This window comes from Arachis hypogaea, chromosome 9, assembly GCF_003086295.3.
Source record: "Arachis hypogaea cultivar Tifrunner chromosome 9, arahy.Tifrunner.gnm2.J5K5, whole genome shotgun sequence".
Taxonomy (NCBI): domain Eukaryota; kingdom Viridiplantae; phylum Streptophyta; class Magnoliopsida; order Fabales; family Fabaceae; genus Arachis; species Arachis hypogaea.
In genome coordinates this window covers 69,941,814-69,967,086 of record NC_092044.1, presented here as the reverse complement: position 1 = coordinate 69,967,086, position 25,273 = coordinate 69,941,814, and the positions used below count along the sequence as shown (strand labels likewise).

The 25,273-nt window shown below is 42.4% G+C and overlaps 1 protein-coding gene and 1 non-coding gene across 2 annotated transcripts; one reads left to right on the top strand and one right to left on the bottom strand.

Moving 5' to 3' along the window:
• Window positions 1-416: 416 nt before the first annotated feature.
• Window positions 417-520, bottom strand: LOC112713753 (small nucleolar RNA R71). The gene has a single exon (XR_003158717.1). It is a non-coding gene; the product is annotated as a small nucleolar RNA R71 (small nucleolar RNA).
• A 17,118-nt stretch (window positions 521-17,638) lies between these two features.
• Window positions 17,639-18,631, top strand: LOC112709200 (uncharacterized). Its single transcript, XM_025761097.1, has one exon. The coding sequence runs from the start codon at window positions 17,639-17,641 to the stop codon at window positions 18,629-18,631; it is 993 nt and encodes a 330-aa protein (XP_025616882.1).
• Window positions 18,632-25,273: the final 6,642 nt, after the last annotated feature.

Below are 25,273 nucleotides of genomic sequence, written 5' to 3'. Positions count from 1 at the left end.
AAGTTCACAACCATGAGAGGGATGATGGAAATAATGCCATTCCTGAGAGAAGGGTTCTTGGTTCATACATAAACCCAACCTCTGGTAATTGTGGTAGTAGCATTCAGAAACCACCCATTCAGGCCAACAATTTTGAACTCAAACCACAGCTAATATCACTGGTGGAGAACCATTGTTCATTTGGTGGGAGTGCTAATAAAGATCCAAATCAACATCTCACCAAATTCCTGAGAATTTGTGACACAGTGAAGTCCAATGGAGTCCAGGAAGATGCCTACAAACTGCTCTTGTTCCCATTTTCACTTAGGGACAAGGCAACTAAGTGGCTGGAATCATTCCCAAGGGACAGCCTAACAACCTGGGATGAGGTGGAGAGCAAGTTTCTGGCACGTTTCTACCCCCCACAAAAGGTCAATAGGCTTCGATCTGAGGTTCAGACTTTTAGACAACAGGATGGTGAGACTCTCTACGAGGCATGGGAGAGGTTCAAAGAGTTGACAAGGAAATGCCCACCAAACATGTTCCCTGACTGGGTGCAATTGCATATTTTCTATGATGGACTTTCTTATGAATCAAGGAAGGCTGTAGACCATTCATCCGGAGGTTCATTGAACAGGAAAAAGACTGTGGAAGAAGCCATTGAAGTGATTGAGATAGTGGCTGAGAATGAGTACTACTATGCTTCAGAGAGGCACAACACTAAGGGAGTGATGGAGCTGAACCATGTGGATACAATTCTAGCCCAAAACAAGGTGTTTGCCAAGCAACTAGCAGAGCTCACCAGGAAATTAGACACAAAGCAAGTGGCTGCACTACACACACAAGATCAAGAGGAAGTAAGCACTGAAGGAGGTGATTGGGAAGAGGCCAACTATGTGGGAAATCAACAAAGGCAACCATATGATCCACATTCCAACACTTACAACCCAGGATGGAAAAACCACCCAAACTTTGGGTGGGGAAACCAGCAAAGCCAACCACAAAACCACAAACCTTACAACCACAACCAACATAACAATTCCACATACCAAAACTCCAACCAAAGATCATACCAAGCCACACAAAACACTTACTCCCAACCACCATATCATGGCCAAAACAATCAACCTGCCCAACCTAATCCGAACCAACAATTTCAAGATCAATTAAACAGGATAGAAGGAAGGTTAGTAAACATGGGTCAGGACATAAGTGAGTTGAAAAACTTTAGGGACGATGTGAGATCAACCTTAAGAAACCATGGCGAAAAACTCAAGTGGATGGAGGCTCGAGTAGGAGAACTTTCTCAACAGGCCCCTAAGTCAACTGCAGTGTTCCCTAGTGACACAGAAAAGAATCCTAAAGGGGAACAAAAGGGAGTGAGATGGGAAGAATGCAAGGCCATCACCACATTGAAGGAAGTCTCAGAAGAAGAAGGAATCAGACCCTCGGAAAAGGAGCCAGAAATCTTGAAAGAAAGTGTGGAAGAAGCTAAGCAGGAAAGCGAAACGGAGCAAGCTAAGGATATGCAAAAGGAAGGCACGCTGGAAACATACCAACCAAAAGCACCATTTCCTCAGAGGTTAGGAGGAGGTGAAAAAGGGAAAACATATTCAAGGTTCCTAGAGACATTTAAGTCTCTCCATATCAATATTCCCTTTCTTGATATCCTCCAGCAGATGCCTACACATATCAAGTATTTGAAAGAATTGCTGAGCAAGAAAAGAGTTTTGAAGGGAGGACAAACTGTAATAATGAACAAGGAATGCAGTGCACTCATCAAGAAGGACATAGTCTCTAAGAAAACAGACCCAGGAAGTTTCCATATCCCTTGCATCATAGGGGAAACAAAAATTGACAGAGGATTCTGTGATCTAGGAGCTAGCATAAATGTGATGCCTCTGACTCTTATGAAGAGGCTACAACTGAATGAGGTAAGATCCACTGATGTAATCATACAACTGGCTGACAAAACTCAAAAGCAAGCTGAAGGGGTAGTGGAGAATGTGCTGGTGAAAGTGGGAAATTATTTCTTCCCTACAGACTTTGTCATTTTGGACATGGAGGAAAGCTACCTACACCCTATCATTCTGGGAAGGCCATTTCTAGCCACTGCTAGAGCGCTCATAGATGTAGAACAAGGAGAGCTAATTTTGAGAATACATGATGAACAGCTCATTTTCCATGTTTTCAAACCTGCATCTGACCCTGAACCAGAATCTGAAAAGCCTAAGGATGATAGTAGCCATCTCTGTTCGGAGGAAAGCAATCCAGCAACTAAAACTCTAAAACAGTCCTTGGAAGGCAAACAAGATTTGCAAGAGTTAAAGCGACAAGAATTAAAAGAAACAAATAAGAAGGAACCTACTGGCATAAGAGTCAAAGAAGAAGTCCTCAAGAGAGAGGGAAGAATTGTAAAGAAGGTGCCAAGAGGGTGGAGAAACAAGAAAATTCCCACTGAAGGTTTCTCTCCGGGAGATGAAGTGATATCAAGTCATTATCTGCCAATGCCACCTGGCCTCAAAACCATTCCTTCACAGCTTCCTCAAGTGTTCACAATCAGGAAAGTTCTTTCTATGGAACATTTGGAAATCATAAAGGAATCAAATGGGGACATTTTCATAGTAAGAGGAGAAGACATCAAGCACTACAATCCACCCTAACAAGGGACAACCGTCAAGCTAGTGACGTTAAAGAAGCGCTTCATGGGAGGCAACCCATGTTTTTAGTATCCTTACTCTTTATTGTTTTACTCTGCATCTAATAAAGCATGGTTTCTTATGCATGAACGTGAATCCTCAGGACAACCGTTGATAAGGTGCACTAAACATTACATGTAAAATACCATTGGTCTCTAAGTTTGGTGTGCCTGAAGGCATCTCCAAATCTTATGCAAAACTGTATTTAGTTTTTCATTCAAGGTGCACAACCAAACATTAAGTTTGGTGTTCCTTTTTGAACACAGTTAATGAAAAGCAAGAAGTTCCTCTGGATTTAGAATTTCATGACAAGTATACCATTTGCATGTCTTAATACTTTGATTTCAATTACTTTAAGTAGTGAAATTGTTTAGGATCAAAGAGTCAAGGTGACTATGATTTATTAAGAATTATGCACATTCATTAAGGACACTAACATGGATTTCATGTCATCAGGAGACATTACCAAACACTAAGTTTGGTGTCCAATAATAAGTGTGCATACATATAAAAGTCACGGCTATAAGCTCATAAAGTTAATCATTGATCTACAATTCAAAAAGAATGAAAAACATGTGCAAGTGCTTTTCCTTATTCACATGACCGAAAAAAAAATGATAACAAATTTGTTTGTTTGTGCAGGTACAAAAGGAAGGATAATAATGGAGGAAAAAGACAAATGGGGAGGCACGGTGCTTGGTCAAAAAGGAAGTTCAAAGGTCTTTGAAACTAACAAATGGGAAAAAGAAGTTCTGCATGAAAAGATAGCTACATGTACAACCTAATGCACCTAGAATACTTCCAAGAAAGTGAAAAGCAATTCGTCCTTTCCCCTAATTCATATATTTACCATCAAGCCATCCTTCACAAATCACCCTAGCCGTCCATTTTTCACTTGCTTGCACTATAAAGAAGCAATTAGGGAACGAGCTCCACACCACCAAAGCTCCTTCTTGCACATTTCCTTTCATCATAGCATAACTATCTCTTGCCGAAAACAACCTCACCACTCTTCTAACCACATTTTCTTACTTCACCTTGTCAACCTTAGCTTGTTACTCTCCAAAACTAAAGAACCAATGGCAGCCTCATCTAGCCACAAAAGAAGAAAAGACAAGCAACCCATGGAGGAAAAAAGGGAATTTGATGTATGGAAATACAAATCAGTTTTCCATGAGATCCAAGCCGAATGGATGAGACCTAAAAGGGTACTAGCTGAGGTTCCCTTTGACCTGGAAAAGGATGAGTTCCCAGGTATTTGGGAGAAGATCAAAAAGAGGAAGTGGGAGCTCTTGACTAAGCCAATCACTAAGATCAACATCAATCTGGTGAAGGAGTTTTATGCAAATGCAGTGAGGGAGGATCCAACCGTGGAACCTACCTACAAAAGCTATGTGAGAGGGGTGGAAGTTGATTTCAGCCCCAAGGCAATCATGAAAACTCTTGGCCTGAAAAACATACGTTTCAGCCAAGCAAGTTATGAGGAAAGGATGATAGGAGAACCTGACTATACGACTATTGCTGAAGACCTTTGTGCCATCAGAGCTGAATGGGTAAGAAAAACAAAAGGGGCTCCAAGAGTCTTGAGAAGGGGAGACCTAACACCTGAAGCTAAAGGGTGGTATGCAATAGTTAGGATCCATCCTACCCACTGCAAACTCTTCAGAAATAGTCCCTAAAAGAGCCATCTTGCTACATTGCATTATGGTGGGAGGAGAGATCAAGGTTCATAAACTCATTGCTGATCAGATACAAGAGTTTAGTGAGAAAAGTGACCCTGACTCCTGGCTCCACTTCCCTAGCACCATCATTAGACTATGCATTGATGCCCAAGTACCACTTGAAGATGAAAGACCTAATTGGCTATATCCTGGAATGGCCATAACTGCTCACAGAATGACTCTTGGCCCAACTCCCCCAAGACATACAAAAAGAAGAAATGAAGAAGGGCAACAAGCAGAAGAGGAGCAAGAAGCAGAGCAAGAAGGAGAAGAAGAGCAAGAAGAGCAAAGAAGTCCAGAAAGAAGGCAACAAGTTCCCAGAGACCCCATGGATATGAGCAGAATGCAGGAAATCATGGAAGGAATGTCTCAACAATACATGAGGTCTCAAGAGAGGCAAGAGGACTTTCACCTCAAAATGATGGACATGCAAAGGAACTTTGAATCAAGATTCCTAGATCTGCAAAGGGAACAGAATTTACAATTACAGGAATCCCTCAGCCACATATGCCAACACCAAGACGCCAATATCTTGGCAATCAAGGAAGCCACCACTTTGCAAAATGCAAGATACTCAGTTCAAGCTGATTACAACATCAGCTCTCAAATCAAGCTTAACTACATAGGGGAACATCTACACAAGATGGACCCAGCATTCCCATCTTTTGATGAGTATTTCAAAGGGAGAAAAGAAGGAGAAATAAACAAGGCGATGATCCTTGAAAAAGGAGTGGAAGAAACAATGAAAAAGGCTGGATTCTGGACAAAGCTCATGAAAAAAGATAAAGGAAGTACAAGCGGTCAAAAAGAGGTAAGAAGCAAGAAGAAGCAGGACCCCAAGAATCAAAAAGAACCAAGCAACAAATGAGAGGTGGTCTTGTTCCTTAATAATCAAATAATAGTTTATGAATTGTCTTTATGAGCTTTCTTTCATTTTAAGTCAATTTGTATGTTTGTTTGTTTATTGCTTTGAATAAAGTGAATGCCTAGATGTTTGGATATAACTTCACCATCTTAAACAAATGCTTGCCATGCTTGTTCTGTTTCCAAAAATAAAAGAAAAGTTTGAACAAAAGTAACTTGGCTCAATTAGTGACAAATCAAGTAGAATTAAGTGGTGGTATGCATGCTTGATTGTTTAGTCAGATCACTGGAAATAGAGTGTAGAATTATCAATTTTTGTGTAGAAGTTGAGTATTGTCTATGGATCTTGATGAATAAATGTCTTTGGCCATGAAAAAGAAAGAAAAAGAAGAAGAAAAAGCCACTGAAAAGGGGCAACCAAAAAGCAAAAAAAAAATAAAAAAAAAATAAAAAAATTTTAGGCACCAATGGTTTGAACTTCTGAGACAAATGCCTGTGGTATTTATGTATTAAGGATATGCTTGGATGAATAGGTTCTGAGGAGTGTTTCAACACTTGGTAACTTGGGTTAACTAACCCGGGATTATCAACCAAAAGTCCATTATCAAGAGCAACCTAAATACAAAACATTTAGTCACACAAAGAGGTGCTGGGCATCAATGTCTCAAGAAGAAATGTGAACTAAAAATGCCTGTAGTGGATATGTGTAATGCAATGATAAGAAAAAGAAAATGCCAAAGGCTTGTGCAACACATGACACTGAGCAAACAAGGAGCAAAGGAGCTCTAAGAAAAAGAAAAACAAAGAAAGGAAAATGTGCCAAAGACATAAGAATAACAAGAGGCCATATGGATGCAATGAAAAAGTGATAATCCTACCTGATAAGAATGAAAAAGTGATACTGCAACTTTCTGCATAAAACCCTTCTGATGAACTTCAAATGCTTGCTAATATAGCCAATGTAATTGCTTTTTGTTTCATACTTGTTTTCTCAATTAACTCAGGACTTGCTTAGGGACAAGCAAGTATTAAGTTTGGTGTTGTGATGCCAAGGCATCTTAGGCTAGTTTCACTAGCATTTTTCTGTTAGTTTTAGTTGTTTTATGCATTTTCTTGAGCTTAAAGTAACCAAGAATGGTTAAATGAACAACAAAGTAATGAATCATCCAAACAGTGTAATTTTGATGCAAATTCCATGAGTTTTTAGTTATATTACTTGAATGCTATGAATGGAGGAATTCTCATGAAAATCTGCAAGACTTTGATGCAATTGTGTGGATGATTTCAGGGAAGAAGAGGCTAGGCAAGGAAGCAACCAAATCTATAAAGGAAGCTTGAAGATCACATATGGAGTACAATGTGAAAGTGGCGTTTAACCTCCAGTTTAACCTTAAACTGGAAGTTAAACGCCAGAATAAGGAATGCACCAAATGCTGAAAGTGGCGTTTAACCTTCAGTTTAAGGTTAAACTGAAGGTTAAACGCCAGAATCATGAAAGCTGAGAAAAGAGGAAACTGGCGTTTAACCTCCAGTTTAACCTCAAACTGAAGGTTAAACGCCAAAATGAGGTTAAACGTGTTCGACATTCACACTCCAGGGCTACCTTCTTCATTCCCACGTTTAACCTCCAGTTTGACCTCAAACTGGAGGTTAAACGTGTTCGGCGTTTTTGCTACTCCAGGGTTGCCTTCTCATTTCCACGTTTAAGCTCCAGTTTGACCTCAAACTGGAGCTTAAACGTGTTCGAGTAATTACCCTCCTGGGTTGTTTTCTTCCAATTCCACGTTTAAGTTTCAGTTTAGCCTTAAACTGAAACTTAAACTTCAACTTAAACGCCACTCTTTGAAAGGGTTTCTGGGCCAATTATATTGAGGTTTAAGTTAGCATTTGAACACAAATATTAACTTAAACCTATTATGGTATGAAACCCAATTGAATATCATAGTTTATGGGATTGGGCCTGAAGAATTGATGAGTCTGGAACTTCAATTTGTTGAGTCTTGTGTCATTACTTGTTTATCACTAAGTTTGCTCAATGAATGTTACAGAGTTGGATCACAGCCTCATCAGTATTATGGATCATAAACCCAAAGCAAAAAGGAAATCAGGGAAAGGCCTCAAAGCCCAAGAATCACAACAGAAGCTCAATTTAAAAAGTGTATAAATAGGATAGAATTGAAGTTAGTTAGGACTTTTTTTTGACACTTTAGCATTTTTTTTTACTTTTGTAATAGAATTCGGAGCTATGACTCACTAAACCCCTTTCATTGGGTTAGGGAGCTCTATTGTAATTCAATGAATCAATAATACTTTTTATCTTCTTCTTCAATCTTTTCTCTTGAATTTTGTTAGAAAGCTTCTCGATCTAATTCCATTGGGTAGTTGTCTTGGGAAAGAAACTATCCATAATTGGAATCCTTCGGAACCTTGGGAAAGGAATGGAGGATTCATGCTAGAGAAGCTTTCTCACAGTGAATTGGATTGGGGTTTGGATGGATATTGTGACATGTAATCCTACCAAATTGTGGTTCATGAAGCTGTGTGGTATAATCAGTGATCGAGCATCATCTCTTCTTATGAACATTTAAACCAAGGGATTGGGAATTTGTTTGTTTTTAGAGAGAATTGGTGAGCCAAGGAATTGGGATCCAATCATATAAGATTGCCAAGCAAAATTCAATGAATGCATTGGTTGAGGAAGAGATAGAAATGTTTGATTCGGAGATCTCAATATCTCCTGAAACCCAATGACTTTCCCATTTCTGATCTACATTTTCTCTTTACATTCTGCAATTTAATTTCATGCAATCACCCCCATCCCTTTTAATTTCAGCAATTTAATTTCTAGCTCTTTAATTCATGCAATTTAATATTCCGCAATTCTCATCTAAATCTTGATTCCGCTCAACTAGAACAAACTTCTAATCCGAATTGCTCATTCAACCAATCCTTGTGGGATTCGACCTCACTCTATTGTGAGTTTTTACTTGACGATAACCGGTGCACTTGCCGGAAGGAATTTTGCCGATTGTGCAATTTCCTAAAATCATAGCATCAAGGTTATGCTACATCACTTTCCCCTTGGAATTTGAGAAAGAAAGGGAAGAGCTACAAAAGAGTGGTGAGGAAGAGGTAGACATCCAAGAAGTTGAAGCATTCATGCAAGAGACCAAGAGAGTGATTCCAATCCAAGGGCAATTTGAATGGGTGACAATTTCCTCTATGAGCTTCACAAGCCCATACCAATATTCTCTCTTGGAAAGGGATCACCAACTTAAGGTTCTTCTTGGAGGGTTAAATGGTGAAAGATTTCTTGTTGGTTATCAACAGAATGCAAGGCATAAATGGTGTAAGGTTCAATTTGGAAGAGTCCAACACTTGGGTAGGTGCTTTAAAGGTTCTTGGAGAGGTTGTTCATCCAAGGGCACAAGTGAAAATCAAGAAGAGGGTGATAGAGAAACCAAAGTGTGGGATCCGGGCATACATCTTTATAACCAACAATTATAGATCCCAATGTCTTGCCTGAGGTTGCTTGGGATCTTATTGCACTTCGTTTGGGACCCCGGAGGATTTTTGAAGAACAAATATGGGTGGCAACTCAAGATGAGTAGAAGCATAAGCCATCGTGACACAGGCTTCACTCACAAGTCCAACTTAAGGACTTAAAACCAAAGTGCTAGGTGGGAGACACCCCATCATGGTAATATCTTTTCAACCTTTCTTTCTTTTAGCTTGTGTTTATTGAATTTTGTCTCTTTGATTAGCATAGTTTGATTGCATTCTAGGTTTAAATTAGTTGCATTTTTATGTTTGATCATGTGTTTTTGAAGAATGATGTGTTTTAGGCTTGAAAAACTTTGATTGATATCATGGTTGGTGCCTTAGAGGTTTTAAAAATGTTGCAGAAACAGAGTTCTGTGCGTGTGATAAACCCATATTTTGTGATATATTTTGTGCTTAGTTTGAGTGATTTATTCAATCCTTCACCCACTTATTCATATTAATTGCATGGTTTTACTTTCCCTTCCCTATTATATGATGTATGTGAAAAACATGTTTCCTATGCTTTAAAATTAATTATTTTAATTACCTTTATTTCCATTCGATGCCATGATTAGTGTGTTGAGTAGTTTCAGATCTTCTGAGGCAGGAATGACTTAAAGGATGGAAAAGGAAACATACAAAAATGGAAGGAAAGCATAAAACGAAGTTTGTGAAAAAACTGGAGCGACGCGACCGCATGGATGATGCGGCCGCATGCCAAGCGCGAAGAAGAAGCGACGCGGCCGCATGACTGACGCGACCGCGCGCCTAAAGAAGAACATCTATGACACGGCTGCATGACTGACGCGACCGCGTGACAAAGAAGACTCCAATTGACGTGACCGCGTGACCCACGCGGACGCGTGACAGAGGCCACGCACCAGAAATTGCAAAAAACGCTCATAGTGGATTCTGAAGCCCTTTTTGGCCCAAATCCAAGTCCAGAAGGCATAGACCAGAGGTTATAAAGTGTGGGAATGCATCCATTCAGGGGGTATCAAATTTTTAGTTACTTTCCATGATTTAGGTTTAGTTGGAGAGAGGTTCTCTCCTCTCTCTTTAGGATTAGGATTTAGGACTTCTCTTAGTTTTAGGAGTGACTCTCGATCCCAGGTTCAATTTTCTTTTACTTTATATTTATTTCTTATTATCCTCTCTCTTTATATTTATTTCATTCCAGTAGAATTAATTTACTTTTCCCTTTTTGGTCTTGGTCAAGAAATCAGTAACTCAGGAGTTATCTTAGCTCAACATAATTGATAACTGTTATCTTTGCTAATTGAACTGAACTTCAATAATCCCAACCTTTTCTTAGGAAATAAATAGGATTCGAAGGTCAAACTAATTAGTCCCTTGACTTCCCTTTGCTTTAGCAAAGGTTAACTAAGTGGAATTAAGATTCAACTTTCATTATTATTGATAAGAATAACTAAGTCTGGACTTCCCATTTCTTGTACCTTGCCAAAGGGTTTGCATTACAGTGTTTATTTATTTTAATTGCCATTTAAATTATTTGCCATATTAATTCTTCATTCTCAACCCCAATTTACAATCTCCATAACCAATAATAAGAACATACCTCCCTCCAATTCCTTGAGAAGACGACCCGAGGTTTAAATACTTCGGTTATCAATTTATTTAGGGGTTTGTTACTTGTGACAACCAAAACTTTTGTACGAAGGGATTTCTGTTAGTTTAGAAGCTATATCTACAATGCGAATATTTTTATAAATTCTTCACTAGCAAAAAGCCTAACGTCAGCGTGTGCACAGCCTTGTGCGTACGCACACTTCCCCTGTTTTTCCCCATCTGTGCGTGTGCACAGCAGTGTGCGTACGCACACCTGTTTGCACCCCCTCTAGCAACAGCGCTCGCACCCTCTATGCATGCGCACACCACCACATTTTCATTCTATGCGTACGCACGCTCCACTGTGTGTACGCACACATGGTCATTTTACCTGTTCATAAAAAAATTCTAAAAAGGGGGACAAAAGGTTGCCCCAAAGAAAGGAAAAATGAATAAGAAATGCATATGGGAATTGAATGAGAAAGCATACATGAGTGTTTGTGAAAAAGAAATGATGGGAAGGTTAGGATTGCATTTTGTTTTGATTTGATTGATATAGGTTGAGTGAAACTTAAACTAATCAAGGATTCAATCATTTTAGTCCAGTTAGTCATATTTATCCCACCTTAACCCTAGCCCCATTACAACCACATGAAGTCCTCATGATAATTGCATTCATGCATCACTTGTTGTTGATTATTAGATGAAAAGCAATCCCATGAATGCATGATTAGAAGAGACTTGAGTGATTGAAACCCTAAACACCGAGTGATCAGAGTGTATACACACCTACTGAGGGTTCGATTACTCAACTCTATGTTTCCATGCTTCTTATCATGTATTCATGCAAGTTGCTTCATTTTTATGAGTTAAATCAATTCTTTAGATTTTGGTTGCATTGAATTAATTTTTTTCTTAGCCTTATATGTCTATATACTTGCTTGGGAACTTGTTTGTTTGTTTTCACAAATTTCATATGACATTATATATATATATACATACATACATATATATATATATATATATATACACATATAGATAGTTGCATTCAATAAGTTGATTATCCCTTTTTGATCATTCTCCTTGTTGGTTTAGCATGAGGATATGCTATTGTTTAGGTGTGGGGAAATTGATGAGTCCATATTTGATGGTATATTTTGACTCAATTTGGATGGATTCTAGCACATGAACTCACACTTAAGCACCAAAATAGCATGCTTTTGTGTTTTGTTCCCCAATTTGACCCTAAATGTGAAAACATGCAATTTTGTGCCTAAGTTGAGTAATTTAATCCCACTATTATGCCATTTGATGCTGTGATATATTTTGTGAGTGATTTCAGGTCAATTAGGCCAGAATGGATAGCCAAAAGTGGAAGAAAGTATGTACAAGGGAGAAAACATGAAGAAAACAAGGAAAAGCACACACAGCGAAGTGTGCGTGCGCATAAGTAAGCGTGCGTACGCACAAGAAAGAAAGTAACCGTGCGTGCACATAAGTAAGCGTGCGTGCGCACAACCACCTGTGTGTACGCACAGGTCAACATTTAGCCAAGTGTGCGGACGCACACGTCTCTGCGTCCGCACAGGTCCCTGCACGTGATTCCATTAATGAAGCGCGTGCCTTACGATTTCTGAGGCCTCTTGGCCCATTTTGGGATGCTTGGATGCTGATTTTGGAGTGCTATATGAAAGGAATTCAACACATATAAAAGAGGGCTTTCATTAGGTTAGATTAGGTAGAAAATGCATTAGGAGTAGGAGTAGGAGTAGAGTAGAAAATGCTCTCTTAGGGTTTAATTTCCATCTCCATTGTAGCATTTTATAGGAGCTTTGATTTTGGATTTTGCTTCTTCAATTATAAGTACTCTTAATTTCCTCTTTAATTTCATTACTTTTGCTTTTATGTTCTTATGGTTCAAGTTACTTTGTTCATATTTGCAATTTTAAGTTCCTTGAAGTTTTGATTGATGAATTTAATGCTTTATGCTCTCTTTAGGTTTGATTCCTTGTTTATGTTTGGTTTTGTTGATAGTTGGTTATAGTTTTCCATTTCACTTTGCAATTTTCTATGTTTTACTTTTGTGCACACAAGGTGTTTGTGAAAATGCCAACTTTAGATTTTGAGTAGATTTTCACACCTTGGCTTGTGGTTTGAGTTCCTAGGATACTAGAGTCATAATGTTCGACATTTAGTGGTAATTCTTGGAGAGTTAGTTGACTCTTGTTTCCATTGACGCTAGCTTTTTATCAACTAGTTTGGTAAGTTAGCTAGGACTTATGGATTAAGGTCAATTATGCTTGCTTGACTTACTCCTCGATGGTTGGGGTTGACTAGGGGAGATCGACTCATCATAATTACCATAGTTATGATTATGGCGATGATAGGATTCCTTGGATCCTCATTCCCAACTCAAGGCCGTTTTATTGCATTTATAGCATTTGCATTAAGTTTTGATCTTATTTCCCCTTTTATTGAATTAACTCCGATTTTGCTCATCTCTTAGTTCTTTGATTTCTTAGTTTCTTTAATCTTTCGTTCTTTAATTCAAAACCCCTTTCTATCTCCACAACCGAAAGAGAAACACTTCCAATTGCGTCCTAGGGAGAACGACCCGATGTTTAATTACTCTCTGTTTATATTTGATTTGAAAATTAAACTTTGATTGAGAGGGTTGTTTGTTGGTCTAGGCTATACTTGCAATAAACATATTCTATTTTTAGAAATTCTAGATCGACAATAGTCCTCTTATCAGGAGGCTTTCCCGATCTCCTTGCTTAAGCCCTAGCAGGCTTGGAGCATTCTTGGCTTTGTCTTTCTAGATGGAGAATCTAGCTAAGAAATTCTTGGCAAGGTCATCAAAGCTTGTTATCGACCTTGGCAGCAAGCTGTCGAACCACTTTATTGCCGTCTTGGTCAAGGTGGTCAAGAAGGCTTTGCAACGGATTGCATCTAAGGCATCTGTGAGATACATCCGACTTCTGAAATTGCTGAGATGATGACTTGGATCAGATGTACCGTCATACGGGGTCATGTCAGGGGCTTTGAAGTCTTTTGGGACTTTAGCTTTCATGATCTCTTTTGTGAACGGGTCTTGGTCCTTGTGAGGGCTATCTTCGCGCCTGGATCGAGTGGTCTTAGTTTTGAGGTCAGCTTCTAGCTTTAGGAGCTTGTCCTCCAGCTCTCGACGCCGTCTTGTTTCTCTCCAGAGGTCTCTCTCGGCCTCTCGCTGACGTTCGGCCTCTTGTTCGAGCTGTTTAAGGCGATCCTGTTGGTCACGGATGACATCTAAAATTTCTGTGTTTTGAGGTTGTTTGTCTCCACTGGGTTGGTGTGTGTCCTTTGGGGAGGTTAGTGTGGCATCCGTGTTCTTGAGTGGTGTTCCTTCTTCTAATTTGGAGTTAAGGTCGTTGGCAGGGTTGTTCGCCATGGTGATGGGATGACTTCTAGGGTCCCCGGCAACAGCGCCAATGTTCTGAGGGTTACTTGAAACATTGAGGTCGATCTCGGACGAGATCTTCTGGTGTGATCGGAGCTTCGTGTCCGACTTGTTGGAGCTTGAGGGGATGCTGGTCCTTGATCACCGGAGGGGGTGGTACCTGCAAGTGACTCCGAAGCTTAAGTCAGCACGCGCTTTATGTAGGTTTTTTGTAGAATTGGAGTATGAGTTATACCTGGGTGCTCCAGTTTTTTTATAGTAGTGTGCAGTGACCTTCCTAAAGATAAGTTAGTTATCTTATGCTATCTTTTGTGGGTGAGATCACTTATCTTTTGGCCAGCCGCCTTTAGGTGGGCTGTGTCCTCATCTTTGGGCCTGCTTGGGCCTTTATGATGATTTACGCCGAGCTCTTTAGGAAGAGGTCGGTGTCGACCAACCTTTACAGTAAGTCGGTCGTTTTTGACGTCGTCCAACCTAGACAGTTCAGCTCGGTCCAGGGTATGAACACTATGGAACCTCCTAAACTTCTCACAGTATTCTTGATCTACCACTGTCACACTGCACAAGACTATAGAATCTAACCAATCGGCCAAACCAGGGGAAACATTTGTAGACATTTCGGTAAGGTTCCTACGAGACGTATACGCTACACCTACAACAATAAAGAACAAAACCATCACCACAAGCAGCTCGGCCAAGAATAAGGAAATCGGGCAATAAACAAACAAACAACACCGAACCAGCGAAAGGGCACTCCAGTCTCGCAACATTGATGTCGCGACACAGCAACACCCTTTGGAGGCAACACAAATACAGACAGAGCACGAATTAAAGGCATGAAAGCCTGCAAGCCCCAACCATCCAGCACAAGCAGTAAAAACCAAAACTTTGAAGAAAAAGCAAACATGCAGAATCACCAGAACTAAGCAAATAAACAAAGGAATAAAGTCCACACTCAAATAGGAGCGACAGAAAGCCAAAACATCATCACCAAGAACATAAAATAGAAACGAAAAACGAAAACAAAAAACACCAACCTGGAGGAAGAAACCGAAAGAAGGAGCACACGAAGACGTTTGTGGCAGCAACACGAACCTCACTAAGAAAGTCGCCCGACCTGAACCGAGTGGACATGTCCGACAAAAGGATACTTGAGCACAACCTATCAGAAAGGTTGAAGCTCAAGTAAGGACACTGTTCATACCCTGACCAGAGAACTAGGCCCAGATTGGTAAAAGGTAAAAGTGCCGACCTTGAGGAGAGCCCTCTCACCTCTGCCGACCTCTTTCAAAGAGGTCAGACGACCATCAAAAGGCCTGAAAAGGCCCAAAACAGCAAGGCCACTGCCCATCTAAAGGTGGTCACCAAAAAGATAAGATCCCACCAGTAGATATAGGATAAGATAAAGATTAAATGTTATAAAGAACTAAATCCTAGTTTTAATGAACCTATATAGTTTAGAATGGCTTTAGTATTAATTTTATCTTTAAAAAAATTATGGTTTGAAAATTGAATTTTCTAAAAACTGGTTTTAAAATTGGATTTTTGGTTAAAAAATTTGGTTTGAAAATGGATTTCTAAAAACTGGTTTTAAAATTGGATTTTTAGTTAAAAAATCCGATTTTAAATTTGGATTTAAAAAAAAACTAACCAAAAATCCGGTTTTAAATTTGGATTTAGAAAAAAACGAATTTTAAATTTGAATTTTAAAAAATTGGATTTAAAATTGATTTATATATAAAACTAAATTTAAATATTAAAATCGATTTAAAATTAGTTTTAATTTTTCAAACTGATTTAGAACTGATTTTTCTTTTTAATTCGGTTTCAATTTAGTTTTATGAATTATAAAATTGATTCTAAAATGAATGCAGTTTGAATTTTTAAAAATCTAAACTATGTCCACTCCTAATTTGCACAAAAATTAGGGGAATGTTTTGAATTCAAATTTAAGTCAAAATTATTGTCAAATTTACAAATAAAAAATCTGATAGTAATAAATTAGTTGTTATTGAAATATTAGGTTTCATTTGTTTGTGTTACTATTAGATTTTACAATGGAAATTTTAATCGGATAGTAATATTTTTCTAAAATGAATTTTTGTCTTTGACCATAAAAAATCCACGCCTAAATTTGATGGTAAAGTTTCTTGTTAAATTTGACAGTAAATTTGACCGAAATCAATATATTTATGATAGTATCATAACTTACGCACGCATCCATCACATTTCGAGTATACAGGTGCACTTCACACCACCTCTCACATTTAATATATTTATATAGCACACAAGGCTTTATTTGTTCATTCAATGTGTTGTTGATGGCTAATTGTTTGCCATCAATTTTTGTTAAAAGAGGAATGCTACGTGTCAGTACATTTTATAATTTATATTTATTAATTAGTTATTATGAATATTTTTAATAATATAAAATTATATTTAATAATATAAAATTATTTATTTTTTTAATATTTAAATACTTACCAAATTTTAATAAAAATATTATCTCTCTAAATTTTCTCTTGTTAAAATTAACAATATTTACCTACGTCTATTGGAGATCAATACTACTTCTGACTTCATTCAATAACTTTTTCAATGTGCAGAAGATATTCTACATTTTTTTTTTTTATTTGCCAATCTGCGACTTTAGTCCAAAGGAAGCCTGCAACTTGAAAAGAGGGGGGATTCAAGAGAGTGCAACATAAACAATATTCAAATTAAATTTGCAGGTAACAATGATAAATAACTCATTAGTTCATAATTAATAATAATTTTTTGATTTTGTAACGCATGATGTTATGGACTAGCAAAGTCCAGCTCAAGAAGTCGTCGGGTCGGGGAACTATCCCACCCAGGCCCGAAACACCAGCAAAAAGGCTCCTTGGGTCGGCTTCTAAACACCTGACCCGGGACCCGACCGACTTGCCACCCAAAGCGCGCTACTACTAGTGTCGATGCCCTTAGGATCGGTATCCGACGTCCCGGCCTGAAGTACGGGACGACCCGCTCACGTGGAAAGCGATAGCTCACAGATCCTCCATCAATGGGCTTGATCATTAATAGGCCCACCCAACACAGTATATAAGGGGAGAGGACAGCTCTCCCCCCAAGGTACGTCACATCTTTACCTAATTCTGCCACCCTCCAGTACGGACTCTGACTTGAGCGTCGGAGTGTCCTTGCAGGTGGCCATCCCCCTGCTCTGCTCAGCCTCCGACGTCGCCAGCATACGCAGCTTCCATCACTCCATGCCAGTTCGGGATCTCCCTCTCTCCAGCTCACCACCCACCGACAACCCGAGATAACCAGGTAATGAACATTGGCGCCGTCTGTGGGGATCCCGGAGCAGACATGGAGCGACCAATCACTTCGGAGGAGCTCCGCGAAGGAGGCAGGACCCGTTTGAGCAGAGCAAGCTTGACAGCCCGCGCTGCCGAACACCCGAGACCATCCGTTCAACGCAATCAAATGTATACCCAGACCCCCGAAAGGCGCCCCTTCGGGGGAACCGGAGCCGACAGCGCCAAGATCATGCAGGAACTCATGCACAGAGTACAAAACCTTGGCGGCGCAAGCCAGTCCAACGCCCACACCCGCTCCCCCTCTCGCGCACAAGACAACCAGGGTAGAAGCCTGACGAGGCACGAGGGGGTGCACACACAAGCAACATCTAGACCCACTCGAAGTAGGTCGGAAAGCCGTTGGGGTCCTAGAAAGAGGAGGCCAAGAGACAGGAAGACCCCGTCATCATGGGAGCGATCCCTTTTCACTCGTCAATCCTCAAGGTCCGGCTTCCGAGAAACTTCGACAAGCCGACGGACATGAGGTATGATGGGACCAAGGACCCCCAGGAGCATGTCACAGCCTTTGAAGCAAGGATGAATTTGGAAGGGGTAGGCGACGCGGTTAGATGCCGGGTGTTTCCCGTAACGCTGGCCGGCCCAGCTATCCGATTGTTCAACACACTCCCACAAAGGTCCATCACAACCTTTGTAGTCATATCCCAGAAGTTCCTAGCCCGGTTCACGACACGCATAGCCAAATCAAAACACCCAATCAACTTACTGGGGGTCACCCAAAAACCTGGGGAGCCGACTAGGAAGTTCCTAGATAGGTTCAACGACGAGTGCTTGGAGATCGACGGCCTCACGGACTCAGTTGCTAGCCTATGCCTAACGAACGACCTACTAAACGAAGACTTTACGAAGCACCTTACAACCAAGCCCGTGTGGACCATGCAGGAAATTCAAAGCGTCGCTAAGGAATACATCAACGATGAAGAAGTCAGTCAGGTTGTAGCAGCCAACAAACGGCAGCTCCCTAGCTCGTCAGCCCGGCAGGCCCCCCAAGCCGACAGGTACAAAGAAGCTCCCAGGGACAGCAACCTAAACAAACCACCCAAGCACCCACGGATAGGAAAGTTCATGAACTACACGCCACTTACGGCGCCTATAGTAGAAGTTTACCAACAAATTGTAGACAAGGGGATCCTGTCAAGGACTAGACCACTAAAAGAGAGAACGGGAGGCAACAAGAGCCTTTATTACGATTATCACAAGGGGTTTGGGCACAAGACCCAAGACTGCTTCGACCTCAAAGATGCCTTGGAACAGGCCATCAGAGAAGGAAAGCTGAGCGAATTCTCCCAGCTCATCAGGGAGCCGAGGAGGCGGGAAAGAGAACGCTCCGAGGAAGGTCGGAGCCGAACTGTCAAGCCAAGGCAAGAACCCTCAGGGGACCTCGACAACCCCCCAACTTTCGTGGTTAACATTGTGGTCGGACGAGACAGCCCCCCAAATCCAAGTCGGCAGTAAGAAAGGACACCCGGGTACTCTCCATCTCGACGAATGGCCCTGCCACCAGCAAAAGGCACCCCACAATCTCTTTTGACCCAGAAGATAAATGGTTCAACGGCCTTCCCGAAAACCCCCTATGGTAGTTACAGCAATGGTCGGCACAGGATTAGTCAGGCGCATCCTCGTCGACACAGGAGCCGACTCTAATATCTTGTTCAGAAACGTGTTCGACGCCATGGGACTCAAGGAGTCTGACCTCAAAAACCACCAACACAGAGTCATGGGACTAGGTGACAACTACATCAAACCCGACGGGACAATTTCCCTCCCAATTAGCCTAGGAACTGGTGACACTAGGAAATCGGTTATGGCAGATTTCGTAGTCCTTAGAGACTCCACTGTCTATAACATCATCCTAGGGAGGAAAACTATCAATGAATTCTCAGCTGTAATACGCACCAAGTTCCTAACGATGAAGTTCATAACGGACAAGGGAATGGTCATTTCTATAAGAGGAGACCTAGAAACGGCAGTCGCCTGCGATAGCGCCAGTCTCTCCTTAAGGAAAGAGTCTAAGAAGGCAACTGGCGTGTTCCTAGCAGATCTAGACGTCAGGATGGAGGACAAACCAAGGCCTGAACCAGAATGGGACATGGAAAAGTTTTAGATAGGGAAGTCGGCGGACCAATTTACCTTCATTAATAGGAACCTACCCCACGAACTCAAGGGCCCCCTCATAGAAATTGTTAGGGCAAACAACAACCTCTTTGCATGGACCCCATCAGACATACTGAGGTTGGATCCCGAGGTCATGTCTCACCGGCTAGCCATAAAGCCCGAGGCCAAACCGGTAGCCCAGCGGCGAAGAAAGATGTCACAAGAAAGAGCTGAAGAAGTCGTCAAGCAAACAGCAGGACTGCTAGAAGCATGTTCATCAAAGAACTCGAGTACTCAACGTGGCCATCCAATGTTGTCTTAGTCAAGAAGGCCAGTGGAAAATGGAGGATGTGCGTAGATTACTCCGACCTGAACAAGGCATGCCCAAAAGACTCTTTTCCTCTCCCCAACATTGACACCCTAGTGGACTCGGCAGCGGGATATCGTTTCCTCAGTTTCATGGATGCCAATTCCGGCTACAACCAAATCCTGATGCACCGACCCGACGAAGACAAGACAGGTTTCATAACACTAGAGGTACCTATTGCTACAAGGTAATGCCCTTTGGAATGAAGAATGCAGGGGCCACCTACCAAAGGCTGATGAGCAGAGTCTTCCACGATCTCATCGATAAAACGGTAGAGGTATATGTCGACAACATCTTAGTAAAAATAGCAGAGCCGAGCAAATTGATAAACGACCTCCAGGCCGTCTTCGAGGCATTAAGAAAATTCAAAATAAGGCTCAACCCACTTAAATGCGCATTCGCCATGGAAGCAGGAAAATTTCTAGGGTTCATGATAACACAAAGAGGGGTAGAAGCCAACTCGGACAAATGCGAAGCCGTTCTCAAAATGACAAGTCCTGGGTGCATCAAAGATGTACAACGGCTCACCGGGAAGCTCACGGCTCTGTCTCAGTTCCTCGGAGCCTCAGCTGAAAAGGCCATCCCATTCTTCAACTTAATGAAGAAAGGAATCACCTTTGAGTGGACCCAGGAGTGTGAAGAGGCATTCAACCATTTTAAGAGGATACTCTCGGAACCTCCCGTACTCAGTAGGCCTAGAGAAGGCGAGCCCCTATACTTGTACTTGGTCGTGACCATGCAAGCAATGGCGGTAGTCCTGGTCAGGAAGGAGGACAAGACCCAGCGTCCAATATACTTCATCAGCAAAATACTTCAAGGAGCAGAGACGAGATACACCAAATTAAAAAAGCTAGCCTACGCCCTACTAATTTCATCAAGGAGGCTAAAGCAGTACTTCCAAGGGCATACAATCATCCTGAGAACCGACCAAGCCATCCGACAAGTCCTCCAAAAACCCTACCTGGCAGGAAGAATGATGGCATGGGCGGTGGAACTATCCCAATAGGATTTGCAATATGAACCAAGGCAAGCAATCAAAGCCCAAGCCATGGCAGACTTCCTCGTAGAGGTCACAAGAGAAACACCCGACATACCGAGCACACGGTGGAAGCTCCACATTGACGGAGCATCCAACCAAACGTTCGGAGGGGCCAAAATTATCCTCAAAAACTCGGCAGGAGTAGCCTTCGAACAATCCATCAAGTTTGAATTCCTAGTCTCGAACAACCAGGCCGAGTATGAAGCCTTGATAGGGGACTAATGCTAGCCAAAGAAGTTGGAGCATCAAGGGTGGAAGTCAGCAGCGACTCCCAAGTCGTCACTCCTAAGTAAACGGCAGCTACCAAGCCAGGGATGCGTTGCTACAAAAATACTTGGAAAAGGTAAGAGAGCAATGCAAAAGCTTCGAAGAAGTCACAATCTAGCACGTTCGCAGAGAAAGAAACGCCCGAGCCGACCTCCTCTCCAAACTCGCGAGCACCAAACCCGACACGGGGAACAAATCCTTGATCAAAGCACTAGCAACAGAACCTGCAATCATCATGTGCACAGCTCAGGCTCCAAACCCCCCCTCATGGATAGACCCGATCTCCCGATATCTGGAGCATGCGGAAACACCCCCTGACAAAAAGGAAGCACAAGCTATTAAAAGGGAAGCTCCCAAATACACAATCATACAAGGGCAGCTGTACAAGCGAGGGCTCTACCAGCCCCTACTTAAGTGCCTACGTCCCGACGAGACGAACTACGTCCTAAGGAAAGTACACAAAGGGTGTTGTGGTCACCACATCAGGGGAAGAACTTTAGCAAGAAAAATCATCCGGGCAGGCTACTACTGGCCCACAATAATGTCGGACGCCCGGGAATTTGTGAAAAAATGTAAAAGATGCCAAGAAAATGCCAGCATCCACAAAGCGCCTCCCGGGGAGCTCAGTCTAATGATGGCCCCCCCGACCTTTCGCCCAATGGGGAGTCGACCTCTTGGGGCCATTCCCACCAGGGCCCGGGCAAGAAAAGTACCTGATAGCGGCCATAAATTATTACACCAAGTAAGTAGAAGCAGAACCACTAGCCAACATATCCGCAGCAAATTGCCAAAAGTTCATGTGGAAGCAAGTGGTCACAAGGTTTGGGATCCCGGAAGCCGTCATATCGGACAATGGGACGCAATTCACTGACAGGAAGTTTAAAGGGTTCCTAGAAGGACTAAGGATTAAGCAGAAGTTCTCCTCAGTAGAACACCCCCAAACCAATGGCTAGGTCGAAGCGGCCAACAAAATCATCCTAAAAGGGCTAAAGAAGCGACTTGAAGGGAGGAAAGGCTCATGGGCAGACGAACTTGCCTCAGTCTTGTGGTCATACAGAACCACCCCCCCAATCATCTACCGGCAAAACCCCCTACCGACTCACTTACGGGGTCGACGCGGTCATCCCAGTCGAAGTCGGGGAACCAAGCCCGAGGTTAATCCTCGGAGGAGGGAGTGAGGTGATCGAAAAAGACCTGGCCGATGAAATGAGGCAGATGGCCCACCTAGCGGAAGCAGCAATAAAACAAAGAATAGCCCTCGGGTACAACGGCAAAGTGTTGAAAAGGAGCTTAGGAGAAGGCGACCTAGTCTTACGGCGTAACGACATAGGACCGCCAACCCCAGGAGAGGGCAAGCTAGCCGCAAATTGGGAAGGACCTTACAGAGTAAGGGAAGTCCTCGGCAAAGGGGGCTACAAGTTGGAGAAGCTGGATGGAAACAAAGTCCCGAGAACATGAAACATAGCAAATCTCAGGAGATTCTACTCGTAAGAAGGGGCGACCGCACGACCTCAACCCCCTCCTATGTTCCACCTTTGCTTATGTTCCACTTTTACTTTCTCCTTTTATGTCTCATACAAATCGTATCTATTATATTTTTTACTTAATTACGCATTACATTATTTCCTTGTCTAACAATACGATAAGTTTACTTTTTGCAAGTCTCAAATCGAAATAAAAAGCGTAACGAAAAGGGCAAACGGTCGACCCAACAGAAACCCGGGACTGATCACCCCGGGAGCCATAAGGGACCAAAGGAAAACAAATCGGCTCAAGCAATAAGTAACACGATAAATGGTAAAACAAAAGGCCGCGACGGCCCGAGCAAACAAAAAAGTAAAAGCAAGGCCACGACGGCCCAAATAAAACCAGCAGTAACCAATACGACACAACATAAAGCAAAAAAGGAAGGTGTTCGGTACAGCCAAAGGGCACCCCATAATAGGCCCCAAAATAAAGAACAAGTTACAAAACAAAAGCAAAAGAAGTCGGGAAATATCCAAGGTGCTCAAAGAATATCAACAATCTTCATCGCGCCAATTTGAGAGAGGTCAAGATCAGGAGCCAGCATCGCCACCTGCAGCTTTATCCCCTCCTCAGTTAGCTTAACGGCCTCACGAACCCCTGTGGCAAGCTCCTTGTTCCTTTTCTTCAGGGCAGCCATCTCCCGAGAAGCAGCCTCCGCCGAGCTCTCCACCAACTTTAGCTTCTCTTCCAATTCCTCGACCCTCTTCTTCACCACAGCAGTCTCACCATGGGAGGCGTTCAGATCTTTCATCAAGGCCATATCCCAATCCACTAGCCTGTTAATCTCTTTGGCATCCTTCTCAGCCTTCTTCTCCTGCTCGGTCAACTTCGTCTTCAGAGACTCCTCCCGAGATCGTGAGTCCGTCAGATCCTTTTGGAAGTTCTGAAGTTTTACCTCCATAGCATGATAGTTGCCCAAGACAAACTCTACCTTCTTGGCGATAGTAGCAGCTCGGAGAAGACTACGGTAGATCCACCTAGCCTGCCCGGAAAGGTCGGCCTCATCGAAAAACTCCTCGGTGCCAGGTAACAACTGGGACTCAATGAAACCCCCAGCATCAAAGTTTTTCTCCATAACCGAGAGCGCCTTCCCGGTATCTCGCTTCCTTTTCTTAGGATTACCCACGACCCTCAGCTCGTCATCACCAAAACCAAAATCCTCTTCAAAAGTTTTGGTCCCCATACCATCAGACCCAGCAACCTTCTCGGGAGGAACAAATTTCTCCGGGGGAGCCTGGTCGGCCCCGTCTGCCTGACCACTGGCCTTTATGGCTTCCCCATACTCCTGACTTGCTATAGGAGTCGTCGGGGAATCATCCTCACCCTCTTCGTTCCCCTTAATAAGACTCATCAAGTCAGCCAAAGTCTTCTTCCCACCAACCATGGAAACTGCATGCAAAGGTCAAGAAAAAGGTGTCAACAATAGAGAAAGCAGGAAATATGAAAGCTCAAAAGAAAAGGAACCTACCAATATACGACCGACCGGCCTCCCGATCCCCCATAACTATGCGAGGGTTAAGATTTCTCTCCCCAAAAATTGCCAACAAAATATCGGTAATATTACGATCCTCTAAACTCAACCAATCGTAAGAAACTTTTATTAAATAATCAGACTCCGCTCCAAAACTCCAATAAGTCGGAATTCGTCTCTCCCCCTCTGCAGTTAACCAGAAGGGCTGGTGACCTTCAATGGGCCTGACCTTGAAAAAAATGGACTTAAAACCGTGAAACGAATCCTCAAACAGGCCAAAGATCCGTCAACCTTGTTGGGCCCTAAAAGACATATATCCCTTTTTTGCCTTCTGACTAGAGGAATTTGTGAGAAGAAAGAGGTAGAGTAAGACGTTTACTGAAACTTGCAGCTCCAGGTACTCGCAAACCATCTCGAAACAGCAAATAGCAGCCCAGCTGTTCGGATGTAATTGCGATGGGGTGACATCACAGCGGTTTAGCAAACCCATGACGAAGGGGGATAAGGGTAGGCAAACCCCCAAAGTCGTAAACATGGGCTCATAAACCCACATCCAATCGACAACTCGGGGGGCCGCCAAATTTTTCTGACAAACACGCTCCCTACCAGCAGGAACATAAGCTTGGTAGAGTGCCTCCTTGGGACCAGCCCCACACAACAAACCTGCCTGGCGTAAATTTTGGAGACCCTCCTTCGTAACTTGGGAAGGGGTGTCCCTCACATCGGAAGACACCCAAGCATAATGATCAACAAAATCGGCTAGCAGTCACTGAGCCTGATTCGGGAGAACGGAACGCTCATCCATACCTACAGTGGGGACACCACTCAGTCAGAACAGGAGGTCGGGAACCCACAAAAAGCAAAAACAAACTAAACTTTCTCAAATCATTCCCTTCGAAGTAAGTCAACACTAGACCCAGAACTTAAAAACAAATCTGCAGAAAATCCAAGTGGCACCCCCTTTAAGAAAGAAAAGCAAAACAAAGAAACCCAGGAACACAAGCCAAAATACACAAAAACTGGAAATACGCAACCTAAAAGGGGATAAAAGCCATGAAAGCTTACCAGAAGAGGCAGAATCTGCAAGAAGCAAATAAGAAGAAAGCAACGGCAGGGAGCAAGAATACTTGAAACAGCAGCAAGAAGCAGAAGCAGCAGAAGCAACAGCAGTACAAAAGAGTAAGAAGATGAAGGGAAGGAGAAGATGAGGGGAAGAAAAAGTAAAGGGAAGAGGAGGTTACGAAATAAAAATAAAGTGAGAAAAGTGTAACCGCCGAGGAAGAGCGCCAAAGGGCAGGGGCATATTTGCCATTTTACCCAAAATTTCAGATC

Bases quoted from the DNA above. Each gene is read 5' to 3' on its own strand.
- LOC112709200 (XM_025761097.1), top strand. From the start codon at position 17,639: ATGAGGTATGATGGGACCAAGGACCCCCAGGAGCATGTCACAGCCTTT.